General features: G+C 35.6%; 4 protein-coding genes, 3 long non-coding RNA genes and 1 pseudogene across 7 annotated transcripts; 3 read left to right on the forward strand and 5 right to left on the reverse strand.

The window, feature by feature from the left end:
- Nucleotides 1-1,337: 1,337 nt before the first annotated feature.
- LOC103446893 (inositol diphosphatase DSP3-like) lies at nucleotides 1,338-1,921 on the forward strand (annotated as a pseudogene).
- A 1,103-nt stretch (nucleotides 1,922-3,024) lies between these two features.
- LOC103422484 (rapid alkalinization factor-like) lies at nucleotides 3,025-3,372 on the reverse strand. Its single transcript, XM_008360544.4, has one exon. It carries the CDS (start codon nucleotides 3,370-3,372, stop codon nucleotides 3,025-3,027), a length of 348 nt encoding a protein of 115 aa, XP_008358766.1.
- A 2,533-nt stretch (nucleotides 3,373-5,905) lies between these two features.
- On the reverse strand, nucleotides 5,906-7,718 carry LOC103422524 (MLP-like protein 329). The gene is made up of 2 exons (XM_029096227.2): nucleotides 7,487-7,718; nucleotides 5,906-6,408 (listed from the first exon to the last, which is right to left on the reverse strand). The coding sequence occupies exons 1-2, from the start codon at nucleotides 7,689-7,691 to the stop codon at nucleotides 6,140-6,142; spliced, it is 474 nt and encodes a 157-aa protein (XP_028952060.1). The 5' UTR covers nucleotides 7,692-7,718; the 3' UTR covers nucleotides 5,906-6,139.
- A 1,747-nt stretch (nucleotides 7,719-9,465) lies between these two features.
- Nucleotides 9,466-12,125, reverse strand: LOC103406222 (uncharacterized). The gene is made up of 4 exons (XR_003770416.2): nucleotides 11,943-12,125; nucleotides 11,401-11,463; nucleotides 10,260-10,350; nucleotides 9,466-9,690 (listed from the first exon to the last, which is right to left on the reverse strand). It is a non-coding gene; the product is annotated as an uncharacterized lncRNA (long non-coding RNA).
- Nucleotides 12,126-15,753: 3,628 nt separating this feature from the next.
- Nucleotides 15,754-16,269, forward strand: LOC139193181 (uncharacterized). The gene is made up of 2 exons (XR_011577584.1): nucleotides 15,754-15,804; nucleotides 16,119-16,269. It is a non-coding gene; the product is annotated as an uncharacterized lncRNA (long non-coding RNA).
- Nucleotides 16,270-17,736: 1,467 nt separating this feature from the next.
- On the reverse strand, nucleotides 17,737-18,188 carry LOC103416593 (rapid alkalinization factor-like). Its single transcript, XM_070816173.1, has one exon. The coding sequence runs from the start codon at nucleotides 18,186-18,188 to the stop codon at nucleotides 17,841-17,843; it is 348 nt and encodes a 115-aa protein (XP_070672274.1). The 3' UTR covers nucleotides 17,737-17,840.
- Nucleotides 18,189-20,212: 2,024 nt separating this feature from the next.
- LOC114822034 (MLP-like protein 329) lies at nucleotides 20,213-21,469 on the reverse strand. Its single transcript, XM_029095931.2, has 2 exons — nucleotides 21,179-21,469; nucleotides 20,213-20,653 (listed from the first exon to the last, which is right to left on the reverse strand). Exons 1-2 carry the CDS (start codon nucleotides 21,384-21,386, stop codon nucleotides 20,385-20,387), a joined length of 477 nt encoding a protein of 158 aa, XP_028951764.1. The 5' UTR covers nucleotides 21,387-21,469; the 3' UTR covers nucleotides 20,213-20,384.
- LOC139193183 (uncharacterized) lies at nucleotides 20,652-21,582 on the forward strand. The gene is made up of 2 exons (XR_011577590.1): nucleotides 20,652-20,849; nucleotides 20,945-21,582. It is a non-coding gene; the product is annotated as an uncharacterized lncRNA (long non-coding RNA).
- The last annotated feature ends 3,007 nt before the right edge of the window (nucleotides 21,583-24,589 follow it).

Here is a 24,589-nt window from a genome sequence, read left to right on the forward strand (position 1 = left end):
TCTTTGATGACTCAAAATTGTAATATGATTGAACTGAATGATTACCTGTTTTCATCTGCATCTCCAGATTCATTTCTTTCATTTTTAGAATCATCAACTCCATGATTACCTGTTTTCTTTCATATATGTTTTTCTTTTACTAATTTATGTTTTAACTTTTCGTTCTCTTTCAATTTTCGTAAATCTGAGTTTTAGAAAACACATACAATTCATGTTACTAACAAAACTTTTGATGCTTTTACACACTCATTGGGATTGTGTAATGGTACAAGATTATTGTGTCGTGGTAATTACCAAAATCTTATTGATGCTGAAATTCTAACTGGACAATTTGTCGGATCCAAAGTTTTCTTACCAAGAATCCCTCTCAAAAGTACTAATACTGCTGGGCTTCCATTTAAACTTACAAGAAAGTAGTTTCCAGTGAAACTAAGTTTCTCTATCACTATAAACAAATCTCAAGGTCAGACAATACCACATGTAGGCATTTACCTTCCAGATCACATCTTCAGTCATGAACAATGATATGTGGCTTTATCGAGGGGGGTCTCAAAGTCAACCACAACCGTGTTAGTAAAAAATGGCTCCATAATCAGCCAACAAGGTGTATTTACACGGAATGTAGTATACAAAGAAGTCTTGCTTCATTCCAGCTAATTATGGTGATTTCTAATAGGTAACAATTTTATTATCGATAACCTTTCAGTATGCATTTCTCACTTATCAATTAACTCTTTTTATTTGATTTTTAATTTTCTCACTATCATTTGTAGATTGGCAATGAAAATTTGAAGCATCAATCATGAACAAATGGGTGGAAATTGCAGCATTGATATCAAAATGAAAACTTTTTTTTCAAAAGAAACGGTGACATATAGACTCTATGGGTATTGTGAATAATGTACATATTGTTATGCAAGATTTATATTTTGACATTTAAGTTGTTTTGTATTTTTCTACGAGTAATGTTTTCATCTACTCTTTTTTTTACATCTACTTACTATTGTCCATGGACTTTAGGTAGGAACTTGCGTCTAAAATCCCATGTTGTTTGACAAGTGCATGAATAACATTTAAATCATTACTTTACGCAAAGTAAAAACGAAAAACATGATAACTTTTTAGGATATGCATGATAAAAAAAGAGTTCCTCTTTGCACAATACATTTAAAATATATCTTGACAATTACGATGGGAAAAACTAACACAATACACATTTAGGGGCGCGTAGCACCCGTGATGTAAAAATGCCTCTCGCACGCACATTAGTGGGTGCGGAGAGGCTAGTAATTAATTAAGAACAAGAGGACTCGAAACAGAAGCAGCAAAACATGACCATGACCAACAACGACAACGTTTTGGAGCCGCCCATCAATTTCTCGATGGTGGATGAGGGCGTATTCCGATCAGGCTTCCCGCAGCCGTCAAACTTCCCATTCCTCCAATCCCTTCAACTCCGTTCCATTATCTATCTCTGCCCCGAGCCCTACCCGGAGGAGAGTTTGGAGTTTCTTCGGTCGCAAGGCATTCGGCTCTTCCAGTTCGGAATCGAGGGCAAGAAGGAGCGGTCTACGTCTCCGCTGATTCCAGCAGAGACCATCTCCGAGGCACTGAAAGTTTTGGTTGAAATTGAGAATCATCCGGTGTTGATCCACTGCAAACGCGGCAAGCATCGGACTGGTTGTCTGGTGGGTTGCCTGAGGAAATTTCAGAATTGGTGTTTGTCTTCGGCGTTAGAGGAGTACCAGCGGTTTGCCGGCGAAAAATCTAGGGGGACGGATTTGAGATTTATCGAGACGTTTGACGTATTGGGCCTCAGGGGGGATGCCTTCACGGCATTGTCCGCCATTATTATTAAGTTTATGCTTCCGGAAAGAGGCGGTTGTTGTACAAACAAGAGTTGCAAACCCATAAACCCTAGGTGATGTTTTAGTTTTTACGTGTTGAAATTTTATGCCCTTTTAGTTGTACCATAATGAAAATTCATTCATTCGCTTAGTGACGGGTCCCACGTATGGGAGTGATTTTTTTGTTGTTGTTGATTTAGCATAATCACGAAATTTAGACATGCTTATAAATTTAGTCCTCAATTTAGGAGTAGGAAATTTTTAAGAATATATGGACATGCATGTTTACTTAAAAAATTAGAATGAAAAATTATGAATGGAGAAAGTCAAAAATACAATGAAAGAAATTCATATAAAATTAACTACCCCTGATAAATTTGATACCTGGAATGAGAATAAAAAGTCATGAATTGAGAAGTTGGAAATAAGATAGAATAAATCCGTACGAAATCAACTACTCCCTGATAAATTTGATTCTTGGCATGAGAAGTCATGAATTGATACGAAGTCTAATTCTAATTCTTTTGACATATTTTTTTCTATTTTTATTTTATTTTTTAGTTGTTAAATTATCAATGTAAAGTAGAACTCAAATACTTTTTGACTCCACATAACCACATAAAAATCAAGAATTGAAACAGAGTAATTCTAATACTAATTCGTACTCTATCCTAGTGCAAAAAGTTAGAATTGTAAAAATTTAGAGCTGATCTTGGTGAAATATAGAACGTCATAGGACCATGATTCTGGAACTCCTTTCCCTCCTTCGACTGTGGTCGGCCTGGGTCAGATTTCTTCGTTCAGGGATTTACCTGTTCTGAATAGTCTGCCCTTGATGGGTCAACTCTAGTTAGTTAATCCAAGCATAGGAAGATGAGACAAAATACACACAAAGTTGTTAGGATATCTTTTCTTTTTATATTTGAGCGATATTCTAGTCTAATCCAAATTCATGGAAGGAGGATTCAAATTTGGCTACAATCGGATTCACATATTAGGATTGATTTTAAATTAAATCCAGGTTGATAAAAATATTTCAAAATTTTTAATGGAAACTTTTTTGTGAAGGTATTGAAGTTGGGATTGAAACAGAAGATAGAGCGTAATATAAAGTTACAATAACATGTTCTATTAAATGAAAGTGACTAAATATTGAAAAAAATGCTACACTGCGTGATCAACTCCGGCAACGAGCATTAGCACTGCATCCACGGTTGTAGGGATTACTCTGATTCTGAGCACCCGGCTTGCAGTTGTTGGAGGAAGCACCTCTCTGAGAGCAAGGCACAGTGTTTCTCTGCAGAGCTTCATAGCTTATGTTTCGTGAGGTGGCCAAGATGCGCCTGCTAATCTCCGAGTCCATGCCAAATTCATCATCACGATCATCCATACACTCTGCTACAGAACCCTCGCGGCGAGGTCTCACTGGAACCCAGCTCACCCCATGATCGCCGCCTGCATCAACGGAGATGATCAGAGCGGCCACGAAGGCCAAGGAAAAGATAATCGCTGAGGAATTGGCCATAGGTTTTGGTATGGTCTGTGTTTTTAGCTGCCAACTTGTATTTTGTTGTACGCCTGTTTAATTACTGAGGGAGACAGATGGGGCGGCAAGAGAGAGAAGAGTTGGTGAATTCTGATGTATATATTATTGCACTCTATTGTGTTATTTATAGTAGTAAAAAGTATAAAAAAGGGAAAGTCCTAAGGGAAAATCCTTATCTTTCAGGCAATCCATCTTAAATAACACACAATCTACAAGATATTCTGCAGTCCCATAAGGATTTTTTACACAAAAATTCCTAGTAAGTTTGGACTTTGATACATTTAAATTTGATTAAATGGAAAATTGGATGCTGATTTCTTCAAGGAGGTGATTGTGGATGCAAATTTCTTCCTCCTTGATCTTGGACAAAATTGGACCTACAAAACAATTAACACCTTAGGGTCAAGGCCAAGAGCCTCACGTGTCCACGATGAACGCGGGGGGGGGGGGGCTTTGGCCGAAGAACCTCTGATGCCAAAGTTAGAATTTAGAGAGAAAAGTGTTTAGAGAGTATTGGGAATTTTGCGTGTTGGACCTAGGTTTTGGTGAAAATGGGAGCCAATACATAGGGCATAGGGTGTAACTTATGGTTTAATGTGTGATTTAATGGATTAATTAGGCAATTAATCGATTAATTGGTTAATCAACACATTTTTGGCATAAATATTTTGGGGGTTATGTAATTTATACCTTGTGGAAAATATAGGATGAGGATGGATGAAATAACTTTGAATTTGTTACTTATTTTGGGCATGCTTGATTTGGTTGAAGGATGATTGCCCGCTACTCGCGCGTAGGAATCCCGTTGTACCTCAAGGGTATTTTTGTCTTCTTTTGTCCAAAAATCCACGTGTCGCCTTGTGATTATTTTTGGCTCCATAGTGATTACTTAAATGACTTGCACTAATTAGCCTTAGGGCTAGTTTGGTATTACTGTGCTTTGAAAAAAAACTGCTTCTGCTGTGCTGCGAAAATAAACAACTGTGAAATAAAGCGGTAGAGTGTTTGGTAAACTTTTTTGTAAAAATGCTTTTAGCAAAAAAATCAGTGTTAAAGTGTTTGGTAAATTTTTATATAAAACTGCTGTGATTAGGTTAAATGACTAAAAATGATATAATGTTAAATTTAATATATAATTTTTTATTTTTTAATCTCTATAATTGTTGAGTCATCCAAACTCTTCCATTTTCCAAATCCCATTTATAATTCTAGAGTCATCCTTTTCGCCTAATTTTTTTTTTCATCTGACGTTCAGATCCGATACGTTAGCGTTCCGTTGGTTATCAGACAGGATCAAACTAAGCGTAGGCTGTTTCCGGATCAGATCTAGTCGAAGAGCTCTCCCCTATCGTACTTAACTTGAATAAGGCAGTTTCCCACTAGCCGCTTAAAGGAGTACTCAAGGATTACCCTATTACCGATCTCGAACTGGCCTCCTACTGTCCTCGCTAAGAAAGAGTCTGCCCGCTTAATTCAATGAAGTAGTTGATATTTATCTATTAAAGTAATTTATCAATTACGGCATTCAAGGTCGGATGATAACAGTTCTCTTTACCCAAGAAGCTCGGGGAAAGGAAACAGAAGCCATGCAGACTGAAATTGACGAACTCCCCACCCACACTAAAAAGCAAATAAAGACCCATGTTTAGCGTCCTCCACTCTAAGGACCACATCATCCAGAAGTTCAATCTCATTTACCTCAAGATCATCGACAAGATCGATCTTCCAATTTCTGAGACTGATATTTCTACCATTTTTTCCCCTAGTTATATAACTTCCACTACCACTAGTTTCCCAGTTTCATCTCCCCTACCATCCATGGCGTCTGCAAGCTCTCACAAACACCCATCTCTTCTGTCATCCATTACTTTCCCCATCACTTTCCCACCTTCCTCTTGGAGTTGCAGAAGGAGCTTGCTATGAAGATCTGTTGTGTGAAATTGTGCATCTTGGATCGAGCACTTTTTTGACAACTGGGTTTTGGATTTGTTTCCTGGTCTACAATGCCACGATGAGTTGAAAAATACTCTGATCAGATTTCGATTTCGAAAATTGAAATCCGACAAAACAAAAATATCAATGATGAAGATTCAATCTCAACCCAGCGAGAAGGAGAAACGGAGGAGAGTATTTTTGAGATTGTGAAAGTTTCATTAAAATATACTGTTCACCCGCCTCCTTGAAAAAATAAGTTGGTTTTGAGAAATAACAAAATGTAGCTTCTGTTTTTTGCCACTTTTCAGCTTTTAATGATCTGTGACTTTTAAAATAAGCAGTGTTACCAAGCACAAATTGTACTCCAATTTTTTTTCATCCCAGCTTTTAAAATAATTTAAGCAGTACCAAACCTTACCTTATTCTAATTGCAACAAAGAAAGCTGAAATTGGAATAATTCGTGATTTGTTCAAACCAAGAATACAAAAGCAACAACCTACTAGAAAATATGCTCGTAGAGATTTACGGGTTGTTTCTGCAAGTAATTTTGCTAAAAGCGCTTTTATTAGAACAACATTGAGAAATCAATTTTATAATGATATGAGCATGCCAAGAGATTAAACTAGTTTACAACATCAATATTATAATGATAGTACTCTCAGTTCATTCTTGCTCATAGAATTAAAGAGAGAAACCGAACTAAACAACAATGCGGACTAGCTTGGTCAACTCTCAGGCCTTTATTCTTGAAGATAGCAAAATTACTCAAAGTTCCATATCATATGTATGCATAAATCTTGTGCTTGGCACTTATTCCTTGAGAAGATGTGCATCAATATCTTTAATGACATTGACCATAAAGCTGAGGTACTTCTGTGGAGGCGGATCGTTCTCGTTGAGTTTTTCATATTCTAAAGTAATTTTCACAAAACCTCCTTCACTCTTTGGAGTGACCTGGAAAATGATCTTGTAGCTTTTGTAATTGTCCAGCACATGTGATCCTTCCAGAGCTGTAAGACTCACCCACTTGTTTACTTCATCTATTTCCACCTTTTCCTTGAATGTCTCGACATTTCCATCTACACGTCACATGGAAAATTACAATGATACATCTATTCATGGAGAGATTTTTCAATGCTCAGAACACTGGGTGGTACAACACATGTTATTATACAAACGAATGAAAATTATTTTCAAATGTCTCTTCACTTATATAATGAAATATAATTTATATATCCATGTTCTGAGCACACTAAAAATTCTCTCCTGTCCATGATCCGATTCTTTATATATTCATCGTCAGGTAATGCAAACCTAATGGCGCATGGATGGCCTGGTCAATATATTTCAGTTTTAATTCTAGAAGAATCTTATACGTACATATACATATCACGTTAGCATGTTTATTTCATAGCAGGTTAGTTTGTGTTATTCAATAATAATAATAATAATAATAATAATGTTACAGTATTAACTATAAACGTAACATTATTATTATACAACTTTTTTTAACAAACAATATTATCTACATTAAGGGAAAGAGGTGAGCTTAGCCTCACAATGTTTGAATGATGGAAATAAATTTGGACTTTTGACAAAATTTAGAATTTATAAATTAACATGCACCAATTCTCTTGTCTAGATTCATAAACATAGAAATTTAGAATTTCCGCGTGAAAAAAAGGGAGAATTTGAGACCTCCAATTCCCAAGTTTAAATTTCATGTAAATAAGTCACTCAGTACTACGGTCTTGTAGTATTTCTCTTCACTTGAAAGTGAGAGGTTATAAGTTCGAATCTTGTTGATGACGAATTTGATACCAAATTAGGCTACCCATTGTGTGGCTTTGCCGAACTCCTTAGTGTAAAAATATCGATGTACTAAAAAAAATCATGTAAATAGGTGTTATTCCAAATTTTTATGAGTGAGAGTTTAAAGATAACAAAATCTATATTGAATTTATATTATTCTTTTAAGTTAGTCAAACAAGAAAATTTACAAATTCTAGAAATAAAATTTCTTAGTAATTTTAAATTTTCTCATCCAAACAGAATGTTAGAGTCATGATGTAACACCCGTCGCTTTTTATTTAACAAAATTAATTATTAGTTTAACTAGGTTAGGAGGAGAGAGGAGGGTGATTAATTTCATATTACCTAGGGTGTATTTCCAGAGCTTGACAGAGCCAGAAGTTTCCCAGTCACCTTCATGTACTGCAACATCGTGTATTTTATCAGAGGCTGCTTTGGGGACGTCGTGGTGCTGGTTGCTGATGACTTTGTACAACTTATCAGCGTTGGCTTTGATCTCTACCTCAGCCTCCACAGTCAGCTTGCAAGCACCAGCTCCACTCACTGCCATTTTCTTTTATTTGTTATTAGTAATATGTGATTAGTCTGGGGAAATTGTAGGAGACGTATACTAACCTACAGGTTTCAACTTCTTATATAGAGTCGCAAAGTTGTAAATTAACATGTTATAAACTGATAGTTATGGAGGCAGCGTGTGGATATGATCCGATCACTTAATTAAATAGTTATATAATAATATTGTGTCTGTGGATCTTCCAGGCAGAGTTTTATTAATTATTACATCTAGGGGTGGAATTTTTTCCCGAAAATCCCGAACCGTCCCGATCCCGTCCCGAAATTTGACTGAAAAATTCCCGAACCGAATTTTCCGAAACATTCGGTACCCGAAACCGAACCCGTCCCGAAAGTTTTGGGTTGGGATTTGGCCACAGCTTTGAAAGCTTTCGGTAATCCCGAACCGAACCGATTATTATATATATTTATTTTTAATTTTTAATTAGAAATTACTTGAACCGTTGGATTTGTTAAAATCTAATCCAACCGTCCATTAGTTAGGTCATTTTATTAGGTTGTGATCAGATCTCTCGGACTCACTCACTCTCGGTCTCTCCGCTCCACTCTCGCTCACTCTCTGCGCTCCGCTGTCACTCACTCTCTCCGCTCTCTCTTGCTCACAGTCTCAGTCTCCCTCACACGCACTCTCACAAACAGTCTCGCCGCCCGTGCTCCCGCCGCTCTACTCCTCCGTCGAATCCACGCTGCTCCTCATCCTCCACAACTCACGCAAACACAGGAAGGAACCAATTGAGTCCCAAAATCCAGGATAGGGTTTTTAATTTTCACTGGGGTTTTGTCCTTTCTCTCTCTTTAACTCTTCAGACAGCATTTCACAGAAACCCAATTAAACATATGAAAATATACAAGCAACAACCTGTAAAATTTAACATAAATAAACAATGGTAAACTACAATTAACATAAAAATTGCTCACAGAGAGAGAGAGAGAGAGTTCTTACATGAGGTGCTGCAATTGCTTGAGAGAGTTCTTACATGTGGCTTTGTAGCTAGTGTGGATTGTGACCTACTTATTTGTGTGTTTAGATACGCAAGCTAAGTATAGCTGATTGGTTTCGTATCTGTTTGAGATTTTTATTTTATTTTATTTTGCTGTCATAATGTGCAGGACAATCCCAATTTCGAGGGTGAAACATGTAGGATCACTACTAGAAATTTCCACTTTGCCGACAAAAATAGTTTGTAGGCAAAAGTCAAAATTCGTCGGCAAAGAGCCTTTCCCAACGAAAAATTTTGTCGGCAATTTTGTCGCTAAAAGCATGTCGCGCAAGATCTTTCTCGACAAATCTTGATATTTCGTCGGCTCATTTTTAAGGCGACAAATCTCAGCCGTCAAACTGTGCCCATCACCAAAACAACATTGCGACAAAATATTTTGTCAGCATAGGTTGTTTCTTCGCGATGAAATTATTTGTCGGCTTAGTGATCTTGTCGCGACAAAATATTTTGTCGGCTGAGTAATCTTGTTGCGACAAAACATTTTGACGGCTAAGTAATCTTGTCGTGACAAAATGGTTTTTCGGCTATGTAGTCCTATGACAACAAATTGGTTTGTCAGCTCAAATGACTTGTGTAGACAAAATAATTAGTTGGTTGAATCTTTTGTGAACAAAAACATTTGTCGGCTAATTAATTTTGTGCCGACAAAACATGTCAAGTCCAATATTTTCTAATTTTTAATAATATTTTTAACCATCACAAACAAGCAAGCTTAAGAGATCGAGAAGGGGCGTGAATGAAGAATTAATGTAGGAACAACACAAAATTCATGTAATATAAACTAATGTAAGGTTCACAATTCGGTGTAGCTACAAAATACAAAAATATCTATGTTTTCATTTCGAGATTACTATAATATAGATAAAATATCCTTAAGTATCACCATTCTCACTATAGTCCTCATCAAGTTGATATGCAGCATCATGAAATCGGGAAACGATAAGGATCATCATGAAACACTCCAGTATCAAACAACTGTAGAAGAAAAACAAATTAAAAAACTTGATTAGCAAACGTTAAGGGTGCTAAATATCATTGACATTAAGGAACGCAAGGCCACACTAGAGTGGTATTTCTAAACAAATAACTTATGAAACCATAAATGTGTAAACAACAAGATAAAGATATCTACTAATCAAGTTAACTTACCAACGCCATGCAGCATCACAACCTAGCAAAATTACATGTTTAATAGATACCAGGTAATAACCAAGTTAACATCAACTACTTATATGTCATTCATCATTGTAAACAACAAGATAAACATTATAAACAGCAAGGCAACATGATTATCACTCTGTAAACAAGGCAGCATGATAAGTAGATCATATAAATCCTTGAAAGGTATATAATTTATATAAACATAACAATACCAATCACCTATCTAAGTAGGTTATAACTCTAGAACATAAGCATATGCACCTGGAAACATAAATAAACTATACTAAAGCATCCTAATTCATCATTGTTTATAATCTTTATCAGTGTAAACAAGAAGATATAGACATCTACTAATCAAGTTAATCCTCAAATATCAAAATTACCTGGTGTGAATGATCCTCACATTGGTCTCCATGCCGTGCTGATACCAGTTGTAAGCTATCTAGCCCAGAATTCCACTGAGCCATAGACAACCTGCAAGTGTTATAGAAAGGAAAAACAAATATGTCAAACCTAGACCACAATATCGAAAAATTACAGTGGAAATCTGGAATTAAAGTCAAAGGACATTGTTTTCACCAATATTATACAAATGGATTGCCAAATCAACCAAAAATTGGAAACCTAGATCATAAAACTCGAACCCAAATGAAATAGTTCAATTAAGAACATGTTTTTCATCCATATATGCGATTCAATCAAAGCAAATACAATTATTTCATTTTCCAATAAAAACATGGAAAACGAATACAAAAACAAACAAACAAGTTAGCAAATTAATGTGGTAAGGAAAATGCATATACAAAATCATGATAAAACCTGCAATCATGATAAAAAAATATAATATTACAAAGATAGAAAAAAATTCCAGCCTTGAATATTTATAACACAAAGAGAATGAAAACTTCATTTTATATCCAATTCTACTCTCTCACTGACTGATTAATTATGTGTGTTCCCCATTTCCCATATACCATTCCATTCCATTAGTTTTAATAGGAAAGATCATCCAAATCATCTAAAACAATGAAAACTTCATTTTATATCCATGAACAAAAGCTCCAAACTCTGAAAAACAAAACCAATTTTAATTCATTCCAGAGCAACTGAATAAAACAGAACTAAACACAACTGAGAAGAAAAACTGTTTAAGCCAATCACACACAGACTATATTAAATCTTTACAAACCAACCGAATGATGCAGAAATGCTTAATAACAAAATAGTTAAGCAACAAATCATGTAAAATAATCATAAGTCAACTCAACAAAACCAAACAAAACACCGACACCACTGAATAAACCCTGCCCATTGGAAAAAAATAATACCTAACAAAGAACCCAACCACTGCAAGTGTAAATTCAAAAGACATAAGCGTTCAAACACTGCAAAAATAAGTGGAAGAAAAACACAAAGTCACCAAAGACAAAAGCTTCCTAAAACGAAAAATCAAACCAGATGGAACAACCATAGACAAATGATCACAAAATAGAAGAAAACATTTGAAAGAAAGAGCTAACAGACCTTTATTCGAAAGGGCTTGCAACGCTGTTCACAAAACCCCCAAACTCTGGAGACCAATATTTTCTGCAACACAAAAGCCAATCAGATTAGGGAACCACACCGAAATCACTAAAAAAATAACCAAACAATGAATGAAAAACGCTAAAAGTTCAATTTCACACCGATCAAGCAATAATGTATAGGAAAACCCTAAACCCGAAAGACCCAAATTTCCCAAAACGAAAAATCGAATTAGATCGAACAGCCACACCAAAATAAGCAGAAAAAAAGAAGAAAACATTCGAAACAAAAAACTTACAGACCTTAATCACATATGCTCTGCAAGACTATTCCCAAAAACCCTAAAATTCACACACCAACTTTTGCTGAAACCAAAAACCCAATCGGATTAAACAAACACGCTAAAAACAAAGAAAAAATTAGGAAACAACCAATATAACACAAACACTCTAATTTTACAGGCATCAATCTGCAAATTTTCTTCCCAATCAAAGAAAACACACACACACACACACAAAAAAAAAAAAAAAAAGAGAAACGACCTCAAACAGCGCAATGAATCAGAAAAAGAAACTCTTCAGACAACAGAGGATCGATGCAGAGAGATAAGCAGAGACACGAAAGATCAAGGCAGGCGGAAGAACACATAAACAAAGAGGAAGAAAAAAGGGAAAGCTACGGAAGAAAATAAGCGATCCCTCGCTTCCGCACCAAAAACGACGGAGACCACGTGGTAGATGCAGCAATTGAAATTAAACAGACCAAGCAGGGGCAATTGCGTCACAACACTGTTACTTTCACTGTTCATCAACAGTGTTCCACCCGTTTGGGTTTTAGTATATATAGAATTTATACTTTCATTAAGTATAACATAAGAATCTGTGGTATCCACAAGTGTAAATATTTTAAATTGAAGATCGAGCTCATTCATTGTATTCATATAGGATCAAGGAGTGTAGCTGTACAAAATCATCAAAATCGAAGTTAAAATAACCGTTAAATCATGATTTTTCGTTTATAACCGTCAGAACGTTTTGTCTCCTTACATGATCTCTGAAGGTTTTTTTTTTGCAATTTTTGGCGTATACGATCTCGAAACATATATAAACAAGTTTGACGGTTGGATCGTTGAAACTAGTTTCGTATAATGCGTATCCTATGAAAATGATAGATTCACTAACACTTAGAGTTTATTTATACTTTCATTAAGTATAACATAAGAATTTGTGGTATCCACAAGTGTAAATATTTTAAATTGAAGATCGAGCTCATTCATTGTATTGATATAGGATCAAGGAGTGTAGCTGTAAAAAATCATCAAAATTGGAGTTAAAATAACCGTTAAATCGTGATTTTTCGTTTATAGCCATCAAAAAATTTTGTCTCCTTACATGATCTCTGAATGTTTGTTTTTTGCAATTTTTGGCGTATGCGATCTCGAAACATATATAAACAAGTTTGACGGTTGGATCGTTGAAATTAGTTTCGTAGAATGTGTATCCCATGAAAATGATAGATTCACTAACACTTAGAGTTTATTTATACTTTCATTAAGTATAACATAAGAATTTGTGGTATCCACAAGTGTAAATATTTTAAATTGAAGATCGAGCTCATTCATTGTATTCATATAGGATCAAGGAGTGTAGTTGTAAAAAATCATCAAAATTGGAGTTAAAATAACCATTAAATCGTGATTTTTCGTTTATAGCCGTCAAAAAGTTTTGTCTCCTTACATGATCTCTGAATGTTTGTTTTTTGCAATTTTTGGCATATGCGATCTCGAAACATATATAAACAAGTTTGACGGTTAGATCGTTGAAATTAGTTTCGTAGAATGTGTATCCCATGAAAATGATAGATTCACTAACACTTAGAGTTTATTTATACTTTCATTAAGTATAACATAAGAATTTGTGGTATCCACAAGTGTAAATATTTTAAATTGAAGATCGAGCTCATTCATTGTATTCATATAGGATCAAGGAGTGTAGCTGTAAAAAATCATCAAAATTGGAGTTAAAATAACCGTTAAATCGTGATTTTTCGTTTATAGCCGTCAAAAGGTTTTGTCTCCTTACATGATCTCTGAATATTTGTTTTTTGTAATTTTTGGTGTATGCGATCTCGAAACATATATAAACAAGTTTGACGGTTGGATTGTTGAAATTAGTTTCGTAGAATGTGTATCCCATGAAAATGATAAATTCACTAACACTTAGTTTATTTATACTTTCATTAAGTATAACATAAGAATTTGTGGTATCCACAAGTGTAAATATTTTAAATTGAAGATCGAGCTCATTCATTGTAAATATTTTAAACTGAAGCCCTTTTGTGACGCCAGCATTAGTGTCGCTATTCCAATCCGACATTACATTGTTTTATGTCAGATTTTTTTCTAAATTTCCGATAGAAATTGGGTTTCTTGTCGGTTTTTGCTTCGCCACTGATAAGGTATATTGCAGTAGTGGGTGTTGGTACCAAGTAACAGATTCATGATAAATCGTTCATTTATTTGATTCACATACATTATCTCTGAGCGGGAAGATCCCCGCCAAAATATTACATGATATTTTAAATGATTTTTCGTTAGTTTTCATTTTTTATTAAAGTGTAACAAGGTATGTTTATATCTTTCGCCAAAAAAGTAACCAAAAATTGTTAGAGAAGGGAGACAGATAATAGGGGCGTGGATGATAATCAGTTAAGAGTGCAAGAATCGTAAACCTAGGGATAGAAATCGTCAAAATTGTTTCTGAGCGGGAAAGACCCCGCCAAATTGTTAGAAGATAAATAAGAATTCTTATCAAACTGAAATCGGATGGCGTGAGCGAAGAATGTGGGAGGGAAGTCATGAGCAATTGGGATTAGCATGCAATTGGGAGGGAGATCATGAGGCGACAAAATAGGAATAGCATGCAATGGGAGGGAGATCAGGCAATTGGGGGATGTGAACCGACAATTGAGGGATGTGAACTGACAATTGGAATAATAGAAATATTATGGGAGGGAGATCATGAGGCGGCAAAATAGGATTAGACAAAATATGGGAGGGAGATCATGCAATTGGCAGATGTGAACCGACAAATTAGGTTTGGATTGCCACGGGAAATTTATAAGTTTGTTCTTATAATCATATGTTATGTTTTTAGAAAACTTGGCATGCTTGTCGAATTAGAATGGATGATTACATACAACTGTATTCAAATTTACAATTGTAATTGCTAATAATTGATCATAGCCTAAACCAAGTTATATGTTGCTAGAAAGTAGTTTGGAGTTAGAATTGATAGGAAGAACTTTTTCAAACACTCACATATTATGAAATCAAATTGTCAATATAGATTATTGATGGCATAAAACTACAATCCAGAAATATGAAATGCTAGATATCTCTTTATCTATGCTCCCGTTCATATAGAGAAACAAGAGAGAATGACAGCATAAATAGTTGCCAAGAGCTTTGATTGTGTTCCCCGGAAAAAAATGGATAGGTGCACTGGTGAAAACCTCTCACGTAGAGTTATTAATACCTTACCAATGACATACTTTATTGCCTCTCTAATCAATTTGCCGATGAAATACTTTGTTGCCTCACATCATCGGCTAATATTTCAATATAGTGGGAAAAGTTCCCGCCAAAGTTTACCCGTCAAAACAAAATTTGTCAGGGTATCGAATTTACGCCTACAAAATGATCGTCGGCTAACGTTTCAATTTTCTCGGCTAAGATTGGCATTGTAAATTGGTTCTAGTGTGAGTATTCAGCCGACAAATTAAAAATTTCGTCGAGAAAGGACTCTTGTGCCGACAAAATTTTGCTTTGTCGGTTTATAATTTGTCGGCAAAATTATAATTTCTAGTAGTGGATATGCATGAATGCAATAATCGACAGGGGTGTTCTCGATTGCTGCCAGCATTGGTATGTGCTTTAGTGTGGTTTTGTGTGTGTGAGAGAGAGAGAGAGAGAGAGGAATTTTATTTTATGACATGGGTTCATCTTGGGGTTTTCAGGTTCTGTTTCTCATGCATTGACAATTGGGCTACCATTACAAACCTCTGCCCGCTTTGCCAGAATGAATTTCAAATGATCACATGTGTTTCGGAGAGTGATGCAAATAAACAGTTATCGCTTTAGTATTATTTCTGTTATGATTGCTATGGATTATAGAATGGTATTAATGTACAACCAGTTTAAAGCACAGTTGTTACTTTGATTTCTTAACTATCTGTTTTCAATAGTTTTCTTTTTGTTGCAAACAGAATTTTTATTTTGAAGTTTTCTCAAAATAACGATTTGATGCTGGTTTGAAGTGGCACTAAATCATAAGAGTTTGATTTGTATGTGAAGGTATACGATACTATTGGGAGCATCAAAGCGGACGAGGACTCAACTTATAGGTACTTTCATAATTATGGATAATGTGTTTAAGTCTATTGGTGAGGGTTCTTTGTTCACATTTATATGCGGCACATGTTCCCAATTTGGAAGCTTGGTTTGTAAAACTTAACTTATTTCATTTTGGTTGCATGCACTTTTAATTAAATAGTTTGGTAGACAAATACAATTGTGAACTTAAGCTTAACTTGTTAGTTGCTTCCTTTGTATGAAAATTGAAACATGTGGTATTGTGATATTCATATTGTGGTGAAATTGAAACAGGTGGGCTGGGCAGTGGCTGTGTAACCTTAATTTTTTTTTTTTTTGGGGGCAGTGGCTGGCTGCAATCTTAAAAGCCCAACATTTTGGGCTTCAAGGCCCAATCCCGAAGTATCCCGAAAATCCCGAAACACTTTCGGGAATCCCGAATTTCGGGAAATGCACATATTCGGTTCGGTTTCGGGATATAAAAGCCCATCCTGAAATGTTTTGGTTTGGGATTCGGGAAAGGAGTTTCGGTTCGGGATCCCGACCCGAACCACCCCTAATTACACCTACCAAACTTAAGAGCACGCGCAAACTTGATGAGACATATATCAACACGTGAGAACAATGATTGATCAACATTACCTCCATAGTATTATTAGAGTGAATGATTGTATGATATTAATTTACTAGAGTGAATGATTGTATGATATTAATTATGCGTTAAGATCTTGGGAATTTTAATGAAAAATTACTGGTATTATTCATTTTAATAAAAAATTACATTTTTACATTAAAAAGTCAATCTTAGTACTATTCACTTTATTCTTTATTTTGTCCTTATTGTTAAAACTCAAAGTTTTCAAGTCATTTTCATTAATTTTCCTTAAGATCTTTTGATTTGGCATGCGGAAGTGTGTGTGTTTGTATATTATATAGGGATAATACTAAGTTAGGTTCATATTATCTTAACTAGTGATAAATTAAGGGTTCTTTCGAGTTATTCGAAACAGTGGTTTATATTATCTTGACTTACGTGCAACCTAAACACAAAAAAGAGAGGCTGTACTGGCTTCCAAAATAAAACTAGATGCAAACAATAATGTGGAGTTCCGGTTACTCTTTTGGAATCAACCAAAGCTGAATCATTGATGCCTAATTTCAGAAAGTTTTCCTTTTCTGCATGCAGATCTTTTCAATGGATGTAGCTCAGTTTTGGGAGGTAACCACTTACTTCATCGAGTTCATTAATTTTAATCAATCTAAAGTAATTTAACTAAGTTTATTAACCTTACAATGTTGAGCGTTAATACCCAATTTTGGAGGAATTGCATCACGTTTATGTAAAGGTAATCGAAATAATAGAGCGGAATTAAATTCCAATTACGGAATACTCCAGTATTTACCAAATATTGGAGAATAAAAAATTTGATAGCACCCACTCAATTTTTTAATCCAATACTAATTCATATTCAAATTTTGGAATAAAAAATCTAATACTAATTCGTACTCATCAAATGAAAGTAAAATCTAATTCTTCATTTTTTAAGTAATTATTGTAATGTGAGTAAACGCATGAAAATCATGATTTAGAATATTTTCTAATGCAGACTCTAAGTCTGAAATTGAAATATAAAGATAGCCGTTGACGGGTCGATTCTGGTTAATCTAGGCATGAGAATACGAAAAAAATACACACAAAGTTATTAAGATAGCTTTCCTTTTTTATATTTTAGCGATAGTCTAGTCTAATCCAACATTAGACCACATTCAGTGATTCAAACTAAGAGAAGGGGGATTCAAACTTGGCTACACTCGGATTCTCATATGAGGATTGATTCTGAAGTAAAAGAATATAACCAAGTTGATCAAGAAATTTCAAAATTTCTAATGGAAACTTATTAGAAATTTTTTGTGAAGGTGTTGAAGTTGGGATTTTTTTGTTTGTTTTCGTATTGAAGTTGGGATTGAAACAGAAGATAAAGCATAATATAAAGTTTCATTACAATTAACAACATGTTCTATTAAATGAAAGTGACTAAATATTGAAAAACATGCTACGCCGCGTTGATCAACTCCGGCAACGAGCATTGGCACTGCATCCGTGGTTGTAGGGGTTGCTCTGATTCTGAGCACCCGGCTTGCAGTTGTTGGAGGAAGCACCTCTCTGAGAGCAAGGAACAGTGTTTCTCTGCAGCGCTTCATAGCTTATGTTTCGTGAGGTGGCCAAGATGCGTCTGCTAATCTCCGAGTCCATGCCAAACTCATCATCACGATCATCCATGCACTCTGCTACAGAACCCTCGCAGCGAGGTCTCACTGGAACCCAGCTCACCCCATGATCGCCGCCTGCATCAACGGAGATGACCAGAGCGGCCACGAAAATCAACGAAAAGATAATCGCAGAGGAATTAGCCATAGGTTTTGGTACGGTCTGTGTTTTTAGCTGCCAACTTGTATTTTGTTGTACGCCTGTTAATTACAGAGGGAGAGAGAGGGGGCGGCAAGAAAGAGAAGAGATAATCGGTGAAATTTTGATGTGTATATTATTTCACCCTATTGTGCTATTTATAGTAGTAAAAAGGGAAAATTTTTGTCTTTCAAGTAATTCATAGGAGTTAGGGAAAATCCTTGTCTTTCAAGTAATCCATCTAAAATAGGACACTACGTAAAAGATATTATACAATTCCATAAGGATTTACACAATCACATTCCTAATTAAATTAAGACTCTGACATTTTTAAGTTTGGTTAAATAAAAATTGGATGTTGATTTCTTCAAGGAGATAATTACTTAATTGACATGCTTTAATTCAACCTTATTCCAATTGCAACAAAGAAAGCTGAAATTGGAATAATTCGTGATTTATTCAAAACCTACCAAGAAAACAAAATCAACAACTACTACAAAATATGCTCGTAGAGATTTCCGGGATGTTTCTGCTCTTAAGTGTTTTTGCTAAAAGCTCTTTTATCAGCACAAGGTTGAGACTTTAATTAAAAAACTAAGTTTTTCTCGAAAAAATATAAGCATGCCAATAGATTGAACTTGTTTACAACATCAGCATTATAATAATATTGTTGGAAAATATTAGGTTTACTTTAATGTTTGGTTTTCTGGGCTTAGCCCGTTAGTATTAGGGTTTCGTTTTCTTGCTTATTAGGGTTATGTTAGTTCTCTATATATATGGTGTTTTGTAGCTTGTATGATTAACAAGTTAGTCACAATGTAGTCTCTAGGGTTTTTGTAGCCGTCTCGGCATTCTATGTTTGATATCAATAATATTTCTAGTTTTGTAATCCGTTTGTTTGTTCATTGTGGTATGTGCACTCTGATATTCAACTTGGTATCAGAGCGGGTTTGATTCCTCGGAATTTAATCTGTTTTGGATGGATATCAATTTGTTCATCTGTTTGTCCACTGCGTATCAGTTCGTCATGGTATGTTTTGTTGGTTTGTCTGTCTAGTAGTAGTTAGGGTTTTGTTATATGTTTAAAAAAAAAAAAAAATTGAATCAGTTTGCTGCGTCATGTCATCGTCCTCTGCTAAACTTGGAATCGCCGCCACGAACCCCACATCACCAGCGTGCTCCTACCATCAGGACATCACCGCGCCAACCCGCCATGCCTGCACCCAGTGCCACCATGTCCCGCCTACAACCCCGTTGTCTTACCACCACCTGCTGTAAACCCACATCGCTCGCCTGCTTGCGCGCCGTGCAGACGGGATTTGATAAAGCCACACCAACTTGCTGCAAATACATGCAGTTGATCCGTACCCATGAGCCTGCTTGAATCTCCGCACCCGACCCGCTTGTCGCCTGCACCCACTGCTTGCTTGCCGTTCCCATTGTTCGTTGACCAGAACTCGCGCTTGGTTTACGCGTTCTGGAGAAAACCATTGGAAAAAAGGAAGCAGAATAAAAAGTAAGAAAAAGAAAAAAAAAGTGATGTTTGAGGAAAAGGAAAAAAGAAAAAAAAGAAAAAGAAATGCAAAAGTATTAGAAGTTGGGCTTGCCGTTGGTCTTGTTGATTGTTTTGGAGAATGACTATGGTCGTCTGCTATTGTACCCACAACGATTGTTCGAGTGCTTGGATTGTTGATTACTCGAGTGATTATTGTTGAGGTTTTCGTCTGCTTGTTTGTTGCCGTTGGGCTATTGGAATCTCGTCCGTTTAGTGACAAGGTCCATGCTCAAACGAAATATGTCTGCCCTCTGCCATGTGAATCTATATCCACCTGCCTGTCTGTCTGTCCGCGTTGCGGAGCCTGCCTGCCTGTCTGTCTGTCCGCGTTGCGGAGCCTGCCTGTCTGTCCGCGTTGCGGAGCCTGTCTGCCTGTCTGCCTGTCTGTCTGTCCCCCTAACGGAGCCAGTCCACATCTGCTTGTTTGCAAACCCATGTCGTATACCGCCATGAGTTTGACTGGGGGTGTTGGAAAATATTAGGCACACTCAATTCATTCTTGCTCATAGAATTAAAGACAAACCAAATCGGAAACCGAAATAAGCAACAGTGCTAACTAGCTTGCTCAGCTCTCAGGCCTTTATTCTTGAAGATAGTTATATTACTCAATGTTCCATATCGTATGTATGCATAAATCTTGTGCTTGGCGCTTATTCCTTGATAAGATGTGCATCAACATCTTTAATGACATTGAATAGAAAGCTGAGGTACTTCTGTGGAGGCGGATCGTTCTCGTTGAGTTTTTTATATTCTAAAGTAATTTTCACAGAACCTCCTTCACTATTTGGAGTGACCTGGAAAATGATCTTGTAGCTTTTGTAATTGTCCAGCACATGTGATCCTTCCAAACCTGTAAGACTCACCCGCTTGTTTGCTTCATCTATTTCCACCTTTTCCTTGTAAGTCTCGACATTTCCATCTACACGTCACATGGAAGAGTACAATTATACAGCTATCCATGATCCGATCCTTTAAATATTCATCGTGTGGTAATGTAAACCCTATGGTGCATGGAGGTCTTGTCAGTTTTAATTCTAAAAGTACATACATATGAGGTAACGCAAACCCCTAGCTTGCTAGGTTTCAAGTTAGCATGCCTAATTATTTTGCAGCAGGTTAGTCTGTGGTATTAAAAAAAAATTGTTAGTCATAAGTATAACCTTAACAATGTTTGGTTGTAATTTGCTTGCTCCTTCATGCAATCTCACAGTCTCACTACCAGCTCCACAAGTTTGCGGAGTAAGCTGCTTCATTCACCCCAAAAGGGGTTCATTTCACTATCTTTTACACAGCGGAGGCTGTATAAAGCTACGACAGAACAAAATTCGGCACCCGGGAGAGGGACGATCTCCAGAGATTCTTTTACATTTTTTGTATTTCTTTTTTTGTTGAATCATTTCTTGTAATTTAAACATTTAGCGTCATCTTGTAATTTAAATATTACCTATGGTGTATTTCCAGAGTTTGACAGAGCCAGAAGTTTCCCAGTCACCTTCATGTACTGCAACATCGTGTATTTTATCAGAGGCTGCTATGGGGAAGTCATAGTGCTGGTTGCTGATGAATTTGTACAGCTTATCAGCGTTGGCTTTGATCTCTACCTCAGCCTCCATAGTCTCCAGCTTGCAAGTACCAGCTCCACTCACAGCCATTTTATTTTATTTGTTCTTTATAATATGTGAATAACGATAGTGTAAGTCTGGGGAATTGTAGGAGACGTATACAAACCTATAGGTTTCCACTTCTTATATAAAGCCATGTTATAGTTACGGAGGCAGTATGTGGATATTATCCGATCACTTAAACAGTTAAATGATAACAATGTGACAGTGGATCTTTCACGTAAAATTTTATCACCACTACACCTACCAGAATAAAACTTTTTTCTTTTTTCTTTTTTCTTTTTTTTTTAATTAAAAGAAGAAATGTCAATTTCATTCCGCATTATTATCATGGAACAAGACATTATTTTGAATACATTGAAGAAGAAAAAAATATATAGATAATAAGTTAGAGGGGACATGAAGCCTAGCCCTAACAAGAAGTAGAAAACTATTTGAAACAACAATCAATTAAGACAACTCCTAAGAGAAACAAGAATTTGGAAACACCGAAAGATTATGAGCAAAAGTCATAACTGCACATGACGGATAAGAATCACACAAATAATGAAAACTAACATGATCAACATAATAGTTTGCTAAACAATTTGTTACATGATTTCCTTCCCGATTAACGTGAGAAAACTGAACATGCATGGAAGAGAGAATGGTATAGTAATTTGTCAAATCAACCGATAAACTATGGTGCATTGCCAAACAAGAATTACACTCATTTCAAAGAGAATGCTGCCAAAACCTTTCGAAAGCAATAAAAATAACATGAATAATAGCTTTAAGTTTCACTTCCAAAGCAGTAACAATGCCAAAAAAATCTTGTATTAAAGCATCAAAGAGACCCAAGTGATCACGAAAAATACCACAAAAACCAGCAAACTTGATGATAGATTTCAACACGTATATGTACAAGAGGATCAATGATTGATCAACTTTACCTCCATAGCATTATTGGAGTGAATGATTGTACGATATTGAGGCGTTTGTTTGGATTTGGCACGAGGAAATGTGTGTATATATTGTATATATAGTGATAAAATTAAGGGTTCTTTAGAGCTAATAGAAATCAATGGTTTATATTATCTTGACATACTTGTAACCTAGAGAGAGAGAAAAAAAAGAGGTTGTATTGTCATCAAAATAAAATTATGACACAAACAAATAATGTGGAGTTCATGTTACTTATTTGGAATCAATCAAAGCTGAATCATTGATGCCTAATTTCAGAAAGTTTTTCTTTTCTGGATGCAGCATCTTTTCACAGGATTTTTTTCGGTTGTGGTATTGTGAAGGAACTTCTTGGATAGTTTTTTTTCCCTTTTACACTAGCTTAGGGCTGGTTTGGTATTGCTGTGCTTTGAAAAAAAGCTGCTGTGAGAATAAGCGGCTGTGCTGTGAGAATAAGCGGCTGTGAAATAAATCAGCTGAGTGTTTGGTAAACTTTTTTGTAAAAGTGCTTTTGGAAAAAAAAGCAGTCTGATAGTGGATCTTTTCATTAAAGAAGCACTGTACCTCCGTGTGCTTTGAAAAAAAACCAGTTTTCCAAAGCTACAAATAGCAGCTTCAGCTTTTTCTTTTGATTTCAGCTTATTCTCACAGCAGCTTCTAAAATAAGCCTTTTTTTTTCAGTTTACCAAACACCTAAAACCCTCACAGCTTTTTTTCATGGGTGCTTTTTTTTTAAGCACCTCACTCCCAAACTAGGTCTTAGTGTCTTCCTGCCAAAATAATGACACAGAAATTTTCATCAAAAGGGTTGGCGATGTCGGGCAGCAAATGTAGTTTCCCGTGAAATTGCAAAATTTGCTCACAATCTGATGATTTCGTCTCTTGGGTTGGCTCTCCCTTCTCCTAACTGCTGAAGACTGATGAAGCAGAAATTTAATCATCAATGAATTTCCTTGACTAATCCATTATCTTTCCGTTGCCCGTTCACTTTGATTTGTTCATAATCCGATTATTGTTCATTCCAATTCCAAGCGCGTAAACGTGCCCTCATAGTTATGGACTTGTCCGCATCGTTTAATTTTCCTTGAATACCTGACTTCGTCGCCTATGGTTTCACAAGAAAATAATCTCTTTGTTAAACCAGAAAATTTAACGGTTCATTAATTAGCAACTATTTCATTTTTTAACAATATTTGGCTACTCAAAGGATGAGTAAGAGTTCCTACTCAAACCTATTTGTTGCCAATTCATAGAACTTCATGTTTATAATAGAGCAGTTCATATTAGAAATCACTTTATAAAAATTGTCTCTACAAAAAATCAATTAGACTAAGGTCGTTTAGTAGTTGAACTGTGAAAAAACAAAGGAAAGAAATTGGTGAAAAAATTAAAAACCATTTATGTATTTACTAGAATAAATTGACTAAATGACCTTAATTTTAATTCAATTTTTGCAGAAATGATCTCCACAGTGTGATTCATAATATGAACAGTTCTGTTCATAAGCACAAACTTCAGTGATTCGAACATGAAAAATTTTGAGTGGGAGTTCTTACTCATTTTTGAGTAGCCAAGCATTGTTCTTCATTTTTTTTTTTTGTGTCAGTAATAATCTGACAGAGAACAATAATAAGTAAACTGTGAAAAGAAAAATATTGTACAAACGAAAAAACAAACAAAATGAAAAAGAAAACAAATTAATATTTTAAGTTGTTTTCACTTTGAAAATTTTGTTTTATTCATTCCCACTTTATCTAATTCTTAGCCTTCATGTATTGAATTATGCATTGTATTGTAGAATCCAAAAAAAAAAAAAAAAACTTTTTTGGATTCCATGTGTATAAGCATGAAATTATAGCCCACCCATATGAAAATTTTGACTCCGCGGTTGCATGTAAGGATAAACATGCCAATAGATTAAACTTATTCACACTATAACATAAAAATGCTATTACGCTCAATTATAGAAGTTGCTCAAAAGACTAAAGACAGTCCAAGTCGGAACTAAACAACAAGGCTATAGCTTGCTCTTCTTCCAGCCTTTATTCTTGAAGATATAAGATTATCTCCCCTCCTAATCTCTCTTTCCATCCCTCCTCTCATATTTAAATGGTTACCGCGTCAACATCTTGTTTTAAATTTATTATATAGACAAAAAGACAAAAAAGAAAAGTGTAAGAGGAGGAGAGAGAATGAAATGGTACTAGAAGGTAGAGAATCCTACTCCAAGTGTTCGCTAGGGGCGAGGGGGACCCTGAGAGCAAAAGACTCTTCGTCTTCAGGTTTGAGAG

Source organism: Malus domestica, chromosome 16, assembly GCF_042453785.1.
Source record: "Malus domestica chromosome 16, GDT2T_hap1".
Classification (NCBI taxonomy): Eukaryota; Viridiplantae; Streptophyta; class Magnoliopsida; order Rosales; family Rosaceae; genus Malus; species Malus domestica.